Below are 16351 nucleotides of genomic sequence, written 5' to 3'. Positions count from 1 at the left end.
TAATTCTGATAGCAGAACAGAATTAGATAAGAGTTTCATTCAGAAAGGGTATAGGAAGCAGAGCACATAAAGAAAATCGTCACCCCACACACACTTAAACAGAGAGAGAAAGAGAGAGGGGAGAGAGAAAGAGAGAGAGAGAGTGAGAGAGAGAGAGAGAGAGAGAGAGAGGAGGGAGGGAGGAAAAGAGAGAGAGAAAACGTGTGTGTGTGTGTGTGTGTGTGTTTAAGTATACTTACATAATTGAGTGGACACCTCAATTATGTAAGGACACCCATGCTATGACATCACCACTCATTCCAAAAAGTATTTACAAAAAAAAAAGAAAAACTCTCACAGTTGGTAATGAAAGAGCCCTCTATCTCTAAGCATCACTCTCAAGCCCACAGTCCAAAAGTCTTTCAGTTCACTTCTCTGATTGCCTAAACTGATGTTAAAGAGCCAGAGGAAAATGAGCCAAACTTGGCCAAGCCTGAAAGAATGTTGGGCCTGGGGGTGTGGCTAATGGGGTACTGGGGAAACACAGCCAATCAGAGAGCGGTCACAATGACAACTCTAGCTCATAGCTGAGGTCACAAGGACAGAAGCTGTGGTTAGTCAGCACTGTGTGTGTGGGTGTGACTGGAAAGAATAAATAATCATTGATCTGTATGGTATGCTAACCATTGATCTGTGCGGTATTGTAAACATTCATCTATATGGTGGTGTAAGTCTAACAGGGAGCTGACAGCGACCTGATCCAACATTTGTCTGCATGACCATGAAACTTTGATGCTAATAGCACACACTCTACTCTCAGACAGCTCATATGGTCTCAGTCATTCACCTTGACCAGTTCTTCAATAATTAACACATTTATTACATCTACACACACACACACACACACACACACACACACTCACCAACTTGATCAGCTCTTCATGAATTAACATATTTATTACATTTACACACACACATTCACACTCACACACACACATATGCATTCATCACCTTGACCACCTCTTCATATATTAATACACACACACATATACCTTCAGGCACTCACCTTGACCGCGTGTCCATTGATTCATATGCATAAATAAACACACACACACACACACACACACACACTTACCTTGACTGCTTCTCCATGAGTTACTCGATCAAACACCACGTCGTTGACTTTCACTATCTGGTCTCCAACTCGTAATCCCTCTCTTTCAGCGAACGACCCCGGCTCTACTAGGGAAACATAGATTCCAACCCCGTGTTCTGCTCCTCCCCGAATGCTAAACCCCAATCCTTCCTGACTCTTGCTTCGTTTCAGGGTAACTTGGCGGATTTCGCCGGGTTCTTGGTGTGTCACCGATCTGCCCAGATTAGGAGCACCTGGCGCTGTCCCTTCAGCCGTGGTGCTGAAACTCTCCAGAGACGTCCGTAAAGATCCATGACAAGGTCGGGGAGGTTCAGGCTGATTGTGAAAGTGAACAGATGCAATTCGGGCATGGGACGGGTGTGCAATTTCGTCTTGATTGTCCGGGTTACCACCGGCTGCTATTAAATCAGTTTTCAAATAGAGACCTTCGGACGTGTACTGATCAAATAACAATTGGTCTGAACGAGGGATAACCAGACGTAACATAGGTAGAAGCTGGCGTTTACTAGGTGTGTTTAGGATGACTTTGAGGGTTTGAACCAAATCGAATACGTTGCGTTTGGCGTGGTAAACGTTGAGGCAGTGGATAAACTGTTCTCGTTCGAACTCGTTGAGGAGTACATTGAGCGAGTTGTGCAGCTTCCTTACGTTGACAGACAACGAGCGACCGCCAGAGCCCATGGAAGTAGCACCCGATTTGAGGGACATACGCTCCAGATCCGCGCTCATCTCGAAACTCAAGCGAAGACACCTCAGCCACGCGAGGCAACGTCAGATCAAGCATTAGGAATTGCGCTGTAGCAATGTCCCCTCTTTTCGAAAAATACACAACCCCCTGGCGACCCTTGAGTGTCAGTCGGTTTAAAACCGGCCATGCTTAGCCAGAAATGGGTCGTTATTCGGAGTCTTAATCTCAGAAGTCTCTGTATTGCTTAGAAAGTCTGAATTTACATAGAATCCGTCGAAACTCTACAATAAGGAACTGGCTGAGAATAACAGCCTGCAGAAGTTATTGTCATATGAAAAAACTATCCCCGCGCCACACTTGGAATAAACACTTCTACAGTTTCATAATACTATATGTTCTTAAACAGAAAATTCAAGCTTGGAGACAATTTATAAATCCAACAAGTAAAACAGAGACGTGTTCAATTTTACCGGGTGCGCAACAGTCGACAGCGCCATACCAAAGCAGCGACTTAAGTCCCACGAGGTTTAGAGGTGCTCAGCAGTATCGAACAATCCTTACTTCTTTCAAGAAAGTGTTCCAGGATTTACGACAAATCCCTCTGCTAATGAGAAAGTGAGTAAACCGTGGCGTGGTAGATGTGAGCTTCAACTTCGTTGCCTTACCGAGCTGTAAATCAATTGTTTGCTGTTCGCTGTTCAGATTTTTTTCTTGCCCGCTTATAGTTGTAGTCGCAGAAGAGCGAATCTCGCTAGAGGAAGTGACGCAGCCGTGCGGTGACTATGTTGCTTAGGAACGAACAACATATGAATGTCGTTCTAAGCGCAGCGTTTTCCACTTCGCTTGCGTTATTTTTAGTTCTCAAGGCTCACCCGGACAATGATATGAGTCAACTGTCGGATCTTTCCGAAGGAGTGTGGGTTGTACAGAGTATTGTGGATGTGAGGTGCCTGTCACAACGTTTGCGGTCAATTCAGTGTTGCGGAGCAGACAAGAGGCAGTCTGATGAAGCTATAGCCAACATGGTTCAGACTTGTAGTGTATTGTTGCTTTGTGTCTCCTCACCTTCAACCGGAACAACAGAGAGAGACAGAGAGACAGAGAGAGTGACTCTCTGACCACATTTCCCACGGGAGTAGACAGCAGGCTAATTTAGTCTGCTTGCAGTATAATTTTTCTCTTCAGTCTCAGGGCCACCTAGATGCCCTCTGTAAATAAAAAGAAAGTTATCTACCCTCTCAATCTCCTAGTCTCTGAAAGAGCTAATCTTATTTAGTGCCAGAACCTAACCGTCAGTGTGGACTGAGACCCATCTGAAAGTCGTGTATCAAAGTGAGAGCCAAGCCGAAACATGGACGTTTCCTAAACCAGAGACTCTCTTATCTCTCGTCTCTGTCTGAAGTAAAGGGTCGCTTTTTTCTTCCACTCCCTCCGCCACAACAAGACATGCCCTAATCAACGAAAGTGTTTTTCAAAGTCAGTCAGCAATTCACCACGATAAGGCTGGTTAGTTGTAGTAGTCCCCTTTTTTTGTTTCTGCCTAATGGTCTTCTCGAAAAACTGAAATTTATTGTACTCTTTAGAGCAGTGAAGGCTATTCACTGTGGGCTATCTATAACGGTGTAGGTCACGTCTCCGCAGTCTTTTTCTAAACCTGAGCGAAGGTGAGCTGCGTCACTCTCTAAGCTTATAAGAAGGCATTAGCAAAATACAGTCTAGACATACATTTAACCGGCTTCTCCAATCACGCCAGTCACTGCTGCCTGACTATTAATAGTCAGACTTTGCCACAAAGGTTAGTATTAGCTCTCTCCAACCTGTCCTCGCAGAATTCTCTCTAGCCCGACTATCGTTGTTCTGGTTTTGGCGCTTGACCCACTGATTAACTCCCATTTAAGACAATGCCATTAAAACAAATGAGTTCGATTCATCGTTAATTCGCAATTACCGCACTAAGCATCTCGCAACAGAGACGGAAATTAATGAACAATTAATGAATTGCAATGGGACGATATTACTTTCAATTGATCTTTTATGCTCGGGTATTACGCACGGGGAGATATAACCCACTGTTATAAATCAGCATCCAATCTCTCTCTCTCTCTCTCTCGCTTTCTCTCTCTTTCTCTCTCTCTCTCTCTGGCATTTGGTCTCATGGAGCTCTCTGCTGCAGTGCCTGTTAATTTAATTAGATAATTGGTCGTCATCTTCTTAATAAATAAGAGTGTAGAAATCCCCCATCAACACCTCGAAAATTATTATGCAATTCGTATAGTTTCTCTGTCTGTCTCTCTCTCTCTTTCTCACACACACACGTACACATACACTGGTGTGCTTTATAAAAAAACTCATCCATATGTTCATGGCTTCAAAGTAAGACCCTGAATTCTCTTCTTTCCATCTTAAATAATACCACGGTGTGTCTCCTCTCTGCTCTCTTCTCATTAGACACACAGTGCAGAGTCAGAAAGAGAGAGAGAGAGGGGGATGTAGGTAGGGAAAGAGGGAGAGGTTGTGTGGGGGAGAGAGAGAGAGAGAGAGAGAGAGAGAGAGAGTAACTGATTGTGTATATGTGAGTGAAAACAAGTGAGTGAGAAACCAGTTCAGTAACCACACAAGTAAGCGGATGAGCGAGTGAGACAGCGAAAGGGAACCAGTGAGTGAGTGAACGAGAGAAAAAAAATGAGCAGAGCTCGTGATGTCTTTCACACAGTGATGCATTCTGGGTCATTTCTGGTGGAGAAGAATATTTCACACATATTTGGTGGGTTTTTTTTCCTTTTAGACATATTTACATTTCTTTCTTTCTGTCTTTGACTGTTTTTTTTTTTTAAATGTGAAACATTGTACTGTACCCCTCCTATTACAGAATATTTCAGCCTAGCCAAAAATTTTTAGTCTCATCTCCTCCTCAGTATTTCTTTCACTGCTTGCAAAATAAACTAAAGGAGTGAGATGAGAGGAGGAGGAATGGGTCCAGAGGAGTAATGAGAGAAATGAGTCTCTTTTTTAATAAAAGACAGAGGTTTAATGGAAGCAGTGGAATGACTCAGGCTTTGCGATGCCAGCCAGTCATTCCAGTAATAAAAAAAGAGTGACTCCTCATGCTTTTCTCTCTCTCTCTCTCTCTCTCTCTCTCTCTCTCTCTCTCTCTTAGGTCATTTACTGAACCCTCGCTGACACTTTCGCGGGAAGTGCTTAAAGTTTTTTTTTTTTTTTTCGCTTCATCTTTTGGAAAATAATAAATAAAAACAGCTGAGAGTTCCGGAACAGCGAGCAATGCCTGATACTGGCACCTGCTGTGTGTCTATGAAACACCATCAAATCAACATGTTCAGTACCTTACGGTGTTTAGCTTCAGTATATTCCTATACATTACAGATCTCATCATAGCTTTTCAGCAGTGAAGAGTGAAGAGTGAAATAGGCTTGCACTCTTATGCAGATTTTCATTCCCATATTGTAAGTGACAGGGAAGTAGGGAAAAAAAAAAAAACGTGGCACGTGGTAAGACTCAAGAGGATGTGGGTAAGCGATGATTCAAACAAAAGTTTAGTTGAGACTCCACAGGGCTGTTTTAAACCGAGTTATGAAAAAGAAAAAGGAACATGTATTTGGACGTTTTTCATTTCACTCATTGTTAAATTACAGCTTTGAGACGTCAGAAAGCATTCATTTGGCATTCTTCCTTTGTAATCATCAAGACCTCACTGAGACAGAAACCAGGATCTCATTCTACTTTCGTTTAATTCACGCGCCGAGTGTTCGTCAAGGGCTTCATTTATACCTCTGTGTCAGCAACGTTTTCATCTCGAGACACAAAAGTACTTAATCATATTACACAAACACAGAGTCACTTCCACTCAATGTTTCATCAATATTTCATCAAAACTTAAGAAAAAAAGTTTTAAAATGCAATTTAAGGATAGATATGAAACATCTTATATAATTCTCCTCCCTTACACAAACAGAATACTGAGTGGAAGAACAAAATACGCTTGGAGGACATGTAACTTTCAACCATATTGTGAAATACAATTTTCAAATAACCATAAAGCATAAGCAAATAGTGTATTAGAAGCAATCCTCAAATGTAACTATAAAACAGAATAACCTAATGTTAACTAATTGCAAGTTATTGTATTGTTAGGTTATACTGCTCACTTTGATTGCCATATTTAATTGGCCAATCAAAACACTTACTCAAACCATATTGTAAAAAAGAGCTGGAAGGAGACCACCCAGAGTCAAATTACTTAATTCAAAGCCCTCTATGGAATCCACTGGAAATTTCTGCCATCTCCTGTTGCTTATTTTCACAGTCAGAAAGAAAGTATACCCAGCAAGCAAGTTCTCACAGGACCAGAAAGAGCAGTACTGTAATATTAAAAAAAAAAATCATAAATGGCTATTGAAGGCCAGAGAGTATAGCGACATATATGTCAGTTTGGTAACAAATCTGTTCTCATTAATATGTAATCATTATGTCACAAAGTGTAACCATAGTAACATCTAAACAAATCAATCTCTCTTTTTTTCATTGTACTTGCCGCGCTTTGTGTCTAAAAATCTCCTAATCTTGCGCCCCCTTTGGGGGGGGGGGGGGGGGGGGGGGCATCACAGGTTGAAAACCCCTGCTCTAGACAAGATATTCATATAATAAGTCATATCAAATATTAATATTGGATATGAAAAAAAAAAGAGTCATAAGAAGGCATTCCTGATTCCTGCCAGCAGGATTTCCTCAGTTAGCCAGACAGCCTGGGTCAAAAGTCATAAACTGTCCAATTAGAATGTTTCTTAGCAGGTCTCCTATTGGACGGTTTTCATCTTTTGACTTAGGCTATCTGGCTGATTGAGAAACCTTGCTTTGCGAAGTAGCATGCTGGTCCCGCTCAGGTCCGAGGGACAGGTTTTGCTCTGGTGGTCCAGCGTCAGAGCGCCGAGGCCTCTAACAGCTCCTGAGGCTTGTCCGAGCTGCCGTCCGACTCCTTGTAGGCGAAACATCTGGGGAAAATACCGATGTTTCCACCCGTGTGTCCCTCCAGCCACTCCTCATTCACTAAAGATAAAACAACAACGACAACAACAACAAAAAAACAGCCATTTCAGTGTGTTTCATCATTACATTACAGAAATATAGGTATGAATATTCAGCATGTTTTTATTCTTTTGAAACGTCAATCAGCGCGTAGTGAAAGTGTTCCCGTACATGTGCTTACTTAATAGGTGCCAGGGTTACAGATTAAGGAGGAACAACTTTACCCAAACTTTTTTACCGTATGTCCAGCTTTTGTCGGTTTGTGATTAGCGAGTATAGTCGGTCTACTGGCAAAATCAGTTTTCAGGTTATCTGTTACTTTTGTGTGAGAGTATATGGATACACGACATACCCAAGAATGAACAACTCAAAAAACTAGACCCAGGCAACTTTCCTCACCACACACCTTCACTCAGGATATCTATAGTGTCTCCTTCACTGAATTCTAGGTCCTCCGGTCCCTGTGCTGGATAGTCATACAGCGCCACCATCTGGTAGAGAATGGTCCTGTTCTCCAGTGGGTCTTCAGTCTAAGAGAGACGGGAGAGTAAGCAGAGTGTGTTAACAGTAGTTTGCTGTGAGAAGCATTGAATTCAAAAGGAGTATTGTTTAGCATACCCTAATTTTAAACAAAAACCTCTTATAACAGCACCAAGTTTTGAAAGTAAGTCTTCAAACAGATCAGAGGTAATAGAAAACAGAGAAGAGAGCTAACAGAGGATTAAATATTAAAATGAACAGACAGAAGTCACTTTGGATAAAAGGGTCTGCTAAATGAATCTTTGTAAATGTGATGTAAATGACAGATCCTCTGGGATTTACCGATGCTTAAGTCCTGAGAACAGCAGCTTTAACAAGACAGTGTCTCAATTACTCAATATAGATCTTGTGTGTCTTAAAAATCCTGAACTTAATTCCTTGAATAAATGATGTGTGTGTGTCTGTGTGTGTGTGTGTGTGTGTGTGTGTGTGTGCGCAAGTCTATGCATGTTTGTATGTGTGTGTGTTCATATGCATTTGCTATATGTGTGTCTGTCCGTGTGTGTCTGTCCGTGTGCATGTTTGTGTCTGTGTATATGCGTGTGTGTGGGCATGTATGTGTGTGTGTGTGTGTGTGCACGTGCGTGTGCGTATGTCTGTGTCTGTGTGGATGTGCAGGTGTGTGTGTGTGTGTGTGTGTGTGTGTGTGTGTGTGTGCCTGTGTGTGAATGTGCGTGTGTGAGTGAGTGTGCATGCCTGTGTGTGGATATGCAGGTGTGTGTGTGTGTGTGTGTATGTGCATGTGTGTGTGTGCATGTGTGTGTGTGTGTGTGTGCGCATGTGCATGCCTGCGTGTGGATGTGCAGATGTGTGTGCGTGCATGTGTGTGGATGTGCAGATGTGTGTGTGTGTGTGTGTGTAACACAGTGATGCAGATCGAACCTGACACCACAGCGTGGCTCTGCCTGCCTCGGCCAGACTGCGCAGACACTCCACCTCATCCAAAGGTTTCAGCGCCACAGAGCTGTGCTGTCTGTGCCTGCCAAAGACCTCTACTCCGTTACTCCACAAAACATATCACCATACATCGCAATGGCAAGCATCTATCATTTTAGATTCAATAGCACTTGTTATCACTCAGTTAAAAAAAAAAAACAACATCACGTGGTTTTAATTCAACCAGACAGTGAATGGCATTCCATCACACGGATTGTCTAACTGGGCATGTGCTTAACAGACACTGGCGTTTACACTGGAGGTTGTATAAAATTAGGTCAACAGGTCTGCCTCACCTCAGGCGCAGGAGATGGGCGGGCTGGCCTAATTTTTTGCCGATTCTCCCTTGTAGTTCCTTGTACGGTGTCTCCAGGGGAACATTCAGCGCCACGGTATACCTGAAGTGAACTTTCACCACGACCGTGTTGGACTCCTCACTTGACGGGGAGCTAATACTCTGGAGGACAAAGGGTAATGTTCATATTTCATATTATATACAATGGAGATCAGCAGAGTGGAATTTTGGGAATTTTTTTTAGGCTTTTTTTTTTTTTTTTTTTTAGGAGAAGTCTGCCTCCATGGGACTCACCTCCTCAGAAGCAGCAGGACTCAGGTACTGGGGTGGGGGGGTGGCGGCTGTGGTGCTGGCGTAGGAGGGGGGCAAATCTACAGCAGAGGGAGGACCAACATAATGTTAAACCACTGAGCCAATGACAGAAAAAAGGAACCAAGTGGCCATCTGTGGGCCTGATTGGTCTGAATTTTGGTTATTTTGATAACTGTCTGTCTATCTTCCTCTATCCATCCATCCATCCATCCATCCCTGAAATGAATGAATGCACAAAACAATCAGTAACTCATATGGTCAGTCACCTTACCCTGGGGTGGTGTTACGAGACTTGTTGGGCGAGCGGGTGGCTGGCGTTCGGGTGGGAGAGGGATTCCACTGGGCACGCTCTGTAGTGGGTGGGGTCACATGGAAAAGTTAACGGTTAAAACTTGCTACATTCTTCAGTAAGACACTGAAAGTACCACACCTGCAGCTGGACTCGGACAAATGGTCCTTGATGTTTTCCTTATGGTGATGTATAGGCTGACCTTATGCGTGACCTTATGACCTTATACAGTGGGAATTTACATTCATTTTACTGTCCTTTACATCAAAGAGCTTTTGAAATCTGTGGTACCAGGAAATCTGGAACATTTTATTCTCAAAACTTTCTCTTTTTTTACCCTGAGAAACCCCTTTTTCTCTTCCTTCAACACCTCACAAGAGATGGAAAACTAGGCTCTACTCAGTGAAAAAGGCCAAACTCTTATCTAAAGAGATTAGCTTTCGGGGTAGAACTATAAACTCACTCTGGTGACTTTTGCCTTAAAATAAGGGCTCTTTTAAAGTACTCTGCACCTCACTGCCAAACTCACATTTTTTACATCATTAAATCCCCATAATCTCATTCTGTTATTACACATTACCATATTGGATTACAACAGATTGACACACAGTAAAAGAACAAGCGTGATTTATAAAAATAACGAAAATGAAGAGAAAATGACAGGAAGTCAAGCTTGTTTACATTTTTCTTCTTTTTGGTTTTGGTTTTCTTCATGTCAACTGGTTCAAGCAGGAACTTTGGTACTAGGCCTTTCTACAGAGAGAGAGAGAGAGAGAGAGAGAATGAAAGAGTGGGTGAGACAGAGAGAGAGAGGGGGAGAGAGGGAATGAAAGAGTGGGTGAGAGAGAGAGAGAGAGAGAGAGAGAGAGAGAGAGAGAATGAAAGAGTGGGTGAGACAGAGAGAGAGAGAGAGAGAGAGAGAGAGAGAGAGAGAGAGAGAGAGAATGAAAGAGTGGGTGAGAGAGAGGGGGAGAGAGGGAGAAGTATAACTCAGAGACTGGATTGAATTTCGCAAATGTTTGCGAAAAAATCAAACTCAACCATGAGTTTTGGGGGGGTTTTTTTATTTAAAGTAATTTAAAGAAAAGTTGTCTAATTTTAGATTTTACAGTGAGAAAATTACATGAATGTATTCTAGAATTACATGAAAGTTCTAGAAGGCAGCTGAGCTTACCTTTCCATCATAGATGACTGTTGTTAGTCCATCTCTGTCCTCCTCAAGGAAAACAAAGACCAGAGCGCCTGCGGGCACGGTCAGTTCTCCTGCTCCCTTAGCCATGTACATGCTCTTTACACGCATGTAACGAGAGTCCCTGCACAGGGAAAGATAATAAATAAAACAAAAATAAATCAAACCGATACCAAATTAAAAAAAAGAAACGATTAAAAGTTCAAATCAGACCAAAAAAATGCTATGCAAAAACATTGTAATAAAGAAACAATACAAAAGAAAGAAAGAAACAAACAGACAAAAAAAAAAAACCAGTTCATAAAATGTTTTAGTGTCCTTGTTTCTGTCCTTGTTCGTCTTCTTAAAACAGAATTATTAAGACAAGAACATTCTACATGAAAATGCAGTTCATGAAAGTTCAATTTATACTTGTGTGGCATTTTTTTTCTCAGTAGACACTGTCACAAAACAGCTGAGTCACGCTGGCAAAAAAACGAAAAAAAAAAAAAAATTGCCATTCTCTTTGTTAAGATAATGAGTGTTTTATTTTCAACCTTGGTAAAGACTGCAGGGAATCATTCATGGCATACTTACGTGCCACCCTCCATTTTGGGCTCATAATAGCCTGGTTTCTGCAGAGAAATACAAGACATCATTATCATCACTGGCTCAAGGTTTTCCACAGACACAAGAAACAGACGGCAAAAAAAAATGCTCAGAGAAATATGGTTCGACTCCCAAAACTCTGAAACATCATCTCTTGTTTGTCCCCTTTCATTCATTTGCACTGATCTCGATCGAATCTGGATGGATGAGATTGGATGACAGATGACCTGTCACTCACACACCAGATTTGACTAGTCTGTCATTCGACACGCTTTCGGTTACTTTTACTGAGCAGCGTAAGCACATGGTTACATGGGAGATGTAGTTTTACAGTGGGAGCCCGTGACTGGATTTGAAAAACTGTATCACAGAGTTTTAGTAACATAGCACATTTTATCATTTCTTTAGAGGAGTTAAGAGAAGAGTCCACACCTGCATCCTGAGAGGCTCAAATCCTCCAAAATCATCATTGGGGATCATAGAGGTGATGACCTAAGGGCACAGGGTAACAGGATTTTAAACAAAGTCACATACTGGACCTTTCTGAGTTTTATTCTATAGGGGCTCTGTCAGTTATAGGGGCACTTTCAGTAAATTTGGGGGCAGTTACCTTAGCTTTACCCAAAAAGTCTCGCTGCTGAAGCTGCTCCACATCCTGTTTCCTGGGGCGGAAGACCTCCCCCTCAGGCAGCACGAGCGGGGCAAAAACCTCCCTCCTCTGAAAAGAACATAGATAAAGCGAATGATGCCAATTTCAAACCATATACGCTGAGCCCATTCTATGTACTATACATCTATACTTAGAACTACATGTGGTGCAGACCAGCAGCAATTTTTCAGTTATAAGTGAATTTAGATTTAAGGATATAAACACACCAGTTCTCCATAATTCACCACTATCTTCACTGAGCTCTATGTTACAAAATTTAGAGGAAGTAGGCCAAACCAGTTTAGAAATGTACCTTTGTTGTGAGATATATTCACATAGCAGAACACACCTGTTTTACAGTATACATTATACTATTTATATATGATGAAGCAAGTCATACCAGTTCTGCAATATTGACAGAACCGTTAATCTGTTATGAACATATCTATATTGTCCATAGAGAATCCAAAGAATATTAAATATTTGTGAGTAAAGAGCGATAGGGAAAACCGTTGCAAAAAAGATTATACATTGTAGGCAGGGATTTCCGTTTTTTTATGAGAGGATGGAGGTGTGTGTGTGTGTTTGTGTACGTGAGTGTAAGTGTGTGTGTTTGCACATGTGTGCCTGTGTTTGTTGCTTGCTTTTAGTTGCTTACGGAGATACTCTGCAGCGCCTGGTCTACCTGACTGCTCCGCCCACCTCCTTTCTCCTGAGAGGCGGCCAATAGGATTTCTTGGGCTTTTTCCCAATGGCCCATTCTGCAGTGGACAGCCGCTGCATTGTACAAGACCTGTCAATCAGCACAGGCACACACAGATGCACACACACACACACACACACAGACACAGACACACACACGCACAAAAGGATCAGTTTACCCATCTACAACTGCTCATCATAAAATTCCTTGGACATGTCATACATGCGGTAACAATGGAGACAGGGTTTTTTTTTTTTTTCAGAGAGATAACAATCGGTCAAGAGAAAGACACCTGTTTCCTTGTTCTGGAATTCACACGTCTTAATCTGCAATAAGTACAAAGGTTGGCCTTACTGCAGTTACACATACATTTCCCGTAAGTAATGCCTGTTTTCTTTTCTAATGCAAGCACATTTCCACATAGACAAAGCCTCAGAGGAAATATAAACCTAAGTATTACATCATTCCTTTGCAGACACACCCAGTTTCACCTGTCCATAAGCAGCAAACTTCCTGGTCAAACGGAACATTTAAGTGACCTTTTCCTCAGTGTCTGTCATTTAACGTTGCATAACCACATAGCTTCCCCCCAAAAGCAACCTTTGAATAATACTCCTTCAGGTGGTCAGTCCTATCTCTAAGAGCCTTAGACAGCAGTGTTGACACAGGGTGAAAGATAACGTCAACAAACCCCTCTCAAATTTCGTGCTCTAAAACAACAGTGAAAACCGGCCTAGCACCTGCTCTACATCTGGCCAAGATTTTAGCCTTTTTTGTTGTTGTTGTTTTTTATTTTTTATTTTTTAAACGGCAGGTTAATATGCATAATACCAAGCGCGCAGTTCGGCGCATCAAGTGGCACCGACCCTTACCTGCCAGCTGTAGAGTTTGTAGCGCAAACCCAGCTGCCTGTAATCAATGATGGGGTTTTCTCTCATATGTTTCTGCGCCCATATACAATCAGAGAGGGCCTCTTCCAATCTGAAGGAAAGAGAGAGGTGGGGCAGAGACAGAGAAACACACTCTATATTTAGACTTCTGCCAGAAATGATTCGCAAACGATTTGTTACCAAAAAAAAAAAACAACAAAAAAACAAAATCAGCAAATAATAGTTGTAATTCATATGACACATTCAACTGTGATATGCACTATTCATATCTATAATTAGAAAGCGAGAGAGAGAAAAAGAGTGCACGCAATGAAAATACAATCATCAGCGTGATTCACATTTCAAAGACAGAGTGGAAAAAAAAAAAAAAGTCTTGGGTAGAACAAACAGGCCGCATAGCAGCAGCCGTCTGACCTGTTTGCCATCATCTGAACGCCGGCCCTCTGGAAGAAACCAACAGCCAGTCTCTCATCTTTGGCAAGGGCCTGGTCTAATGCCTGAAAAGAGGCGATTTCACACTGTCATCATTCAGTCAGCATCAACGACAAAGCCTGTACAAACACAGCGAATTTACAACCCTTCAAACCTGACTCTGTCTGTGTCAAGTCTGAAGTCTTATGTAACATCAATGGACTGGTTTCAGCGGTGGAACAATAACTATTGTATAGGAATCCACAACTCCACGTCTGTATTGATCATTATCCTCAGTGAAGACAGAGCCTCTGTAGCAAACATAGGGGTTAAGATTCTCTCTTTACCCCCAAAGCCTTATAAATTCTCTAGTGTGAGAGGAGTTCAAATGGGTTTCATTTTGGATTATATAAGCGCTTCTTCCATGTTAATGTAATCAGACTCAACAGTGTCGACTGGGACATGAAAGTACTTGAAACCGATAATCTCTCAACATTAACTGTGAGAATGTAATGGAGCATAATCTAATTCTGTAACTGATTCTGAAAATCTGTGACGCCTCAGGATATTTTACACTGGAAAATCAACTTCTGTGGGTTTTGCTCTGCAAGAGTTTTGATTTATTTATTTATTTTCATGAGTTTCCACCCTATTTCATACTCTTTCATTTTTCTTTCTTTTTTTTTTTTTTTTTTTTTGTGCAGTACAGGACATGTCTGGCGTAACTTGTCCGGGACGTGGGAGTCTTACCCTGATGGAGAGCTCCAGCTGACCCAGGGCGAGGTGGACAGAGGAAGCCACAAACAGGGTGCGTGAGGTGTGGTCTGTGATCTGGTTGAGTTTGGAGAGGGCGCCCTGCCAGTCTCTCGCATCCACTGCTCTCACCGCCTCGTCCCACAGACGCAACAGATCCGTATACAGCATGGTGATCTGACACACACAGGAGAACCGGTCACGGATGTAAAATTTCACACCATTTATTTTTCAGTAGTTAATGGTTGTTTGTATTTAACTTTTGGTGCAATCAGCTTCTGAGCGAGTTTGCTCTTTTTACTTATTATTGAGGAAGAAGGATGTTCCCAAATTTTATCATTCAACTCCACTGGTCCAGGTACATGAGTCCTGGTTTTTGCTCTGACTTATGTCTGGTTTCTACTGCAGCACAGGTGAATGAACCATTCAGATCATTACCTGTGATATTCAGCCAGCAGAACAAAAATAAAACTAAAGCAAAAAAAAATAAAAAATAAAAAAACAAACAGCAGAAATTCTTGAAGCAAGTACACAAGTTAAATATTCCCCACTTCATTTTCATTTAGATGAATATAGAGCTATTTTCGATCATGACCTGTGGGTTTTTGTGTGATATAAACACTGCTCCATAATGTTTAATAAACTGATCAGACGTTAAGAAACAATTAGCTAAAAAACGAATTAAGAACACGTAAGGGCAGAAGAAAATCAAGTTGAGACAATGATAAACCACACTTTTTACCACGAGGCAACATAAACATACAAGTGAAACAAGCTTTACAGGTTCCATTCAGATTAAGTTTGACAGTAAAAGTATAGCGTATCAGCAGAACTGTCAAACACGGTAGATATTAGGCTACTCACCAGAAAATCAATACTAGCTATTAAAAAAGTGTATCCGTTCCTTTTAATGAAGGAAAAAAGAAGAAGAAGAAGAAACACAAACTCCTGACAGGTGGTACTCTTGGAGTGGCCACGGGGAAATAAAGCATGCAAATACAAACAGCTGGAATACCCTCCCATTCCAAATAAGCAGGAAGTCACTGCTCTCGTATTCACTGAGCAGAAGGGGTGGGAACTAGGTTAATATAAATGAAGAAAAAGCTATGATATCATCGAGGAAGACTCGCAGGAATATTTATCTTTATTTCGATAAAGTCATGACAGTTTTTCCCCCCTCAGTAAAATAAGACATTTGAAATATAAGTACATTTCATTTAAACTGCCCCCCCCCCTTTTTTTTACATGACTGTCACCAAAGAGAAAAGTTTGGCCAAATATTTCCTTGTCCTGGTTATTCCGTGTGGCACCTGTTAGAACTGCCTCCCGCGCAGCGCGTACGTGCTCGAGGGCCGTAAAAAAAGTCCTTCTGTTGCGTTATTACATTCCTTCAGCGGGAAGACGCCAGACAGGGAAACGTTTCTATGTGAATGCAGAGAGCAGCACGTACAGAGCGGCTCTGACATATATAAACGTGGGCTGGCTGACTCAATCAAGGGACAGGGAAAAAAAAAATCCCCAACATATATATAAACGCGCGCTTGCAACACTGCTCTCACGTCAGACCCCGCAAAGGTCACTTTTTAAAAAAAAAGAATTTAACAATAAAGTGAGTTTCCTAAGAATGTAACAGTAAGGAAATATTAATTACTTTGAGTACCCTTTCAGCTGTGACACAGAGCTGTCTGAAATAGAATTGGTGGAAAGTATATTTTCAAGAGCGTCTCCTCAATTTTGACAGTTGACAAGCCAACATTTGTGCCGCCACCAAATCAAGTATATTGCTTCAGGTTCACCTTGATTACCAAGAAACCTTTCTGTATCAGACTGTACAGAGACAGTTTGTATAAAAAAATACAAACAAGATGTCTGTGCAGTTGCTATGGTGATATATATGATCAATCCTCACACAGGATGTCTTTCGAGACATCTG

General features: G+C 41.7%; 2 protein-coding genes across 2 annotated transcripts in view; both read right to left on the bottom strand.

Annotated features, from left to right (window-relative positions):
* The window catches only part of LOC115827840 (whirlin), a 46903-nt gene extending 45039 nt beyond the window's left edge, over nt 1–1864 (bottom strand). Inside the window, 1 exon segment of the mRNA XM_075353622.1 lies at nt 1115–1864. Within this exon segment, the coding sequence (XP_075209737.1) occupies nt 1115–1864 (750 nt within the window).
* A 4892-nt stretch (nt 1865–6756) lies between these two features.
* On the bottom strand, nt 6757–14589 carry noxa1 (NADPH oxidase activator 1). Its single transcript, XM_030791762.1, has 15 exons — nt 14416–14589; nt 13669–13751; nt 13237–13345; nt 12320–12454; nt 11623–11730; nt 11445–11504; nt 11001–11038; nt 10410–10548; nt 9917–9988; nt 9218–9296; nt 8929–9005; nt 8636–8796; nt 8286–8382; nt 7270–7393; nt 6757–6884 (listed from the first exon to the last, which is right to left on the bottom strand). Exons 1-15 carry the CDS (start codon nt 14587–14589, stop codon nt 6757–6759), a joined length of 1584 nt encoding a protein of 527 aa, XP_030647622.1.
* Between the last annotated feature and the right edge of the window lie 1762 nt (nt 14590–16351).

This window comes from Chanos chanos, chromosome 14, assembly GCF_902362185.1.
Source record: "Chanos chanos chromosome 14, fChaCha1.1, whole genome shotgun sequence".
In the NCBI taxonomy this organism is placed as follows: Eukaryota; Metazoa; Chordata; class Actinopteri; order Gonorynchiformes; family Chanidae; genus Chanos; species Chanos chanos.
This window is presented reverse-complemented; position numbering and strand designations above follow the sequence as displayed.

Excerpts from the sequence above, each read along its gene's own strand:
- noxa1 (XM_030791762.1), bottom strand. The coding sequence starts at position 14,589 with ATGCTGTATACGGATCTGTTGCGTCTGTGGGACGAGGCGGTGAGAGCA. Across the intron at positions 10,549-11,000 it reads CCCAAAATGGAGGGTGGCAC|GGACTCTCGTTACATGCGTG; the intron begins GTAAGTATGCCA and ends TTCCCTGTGCAG. Across the intron at positions 8,797-8,928 it reads GTCCTGCTGCTTCTGAGGAG|AGTATTAGCTCCCCGTCAAG; the intron begins GTGAGTCCCATG and ends TTTGTCCTCCAG.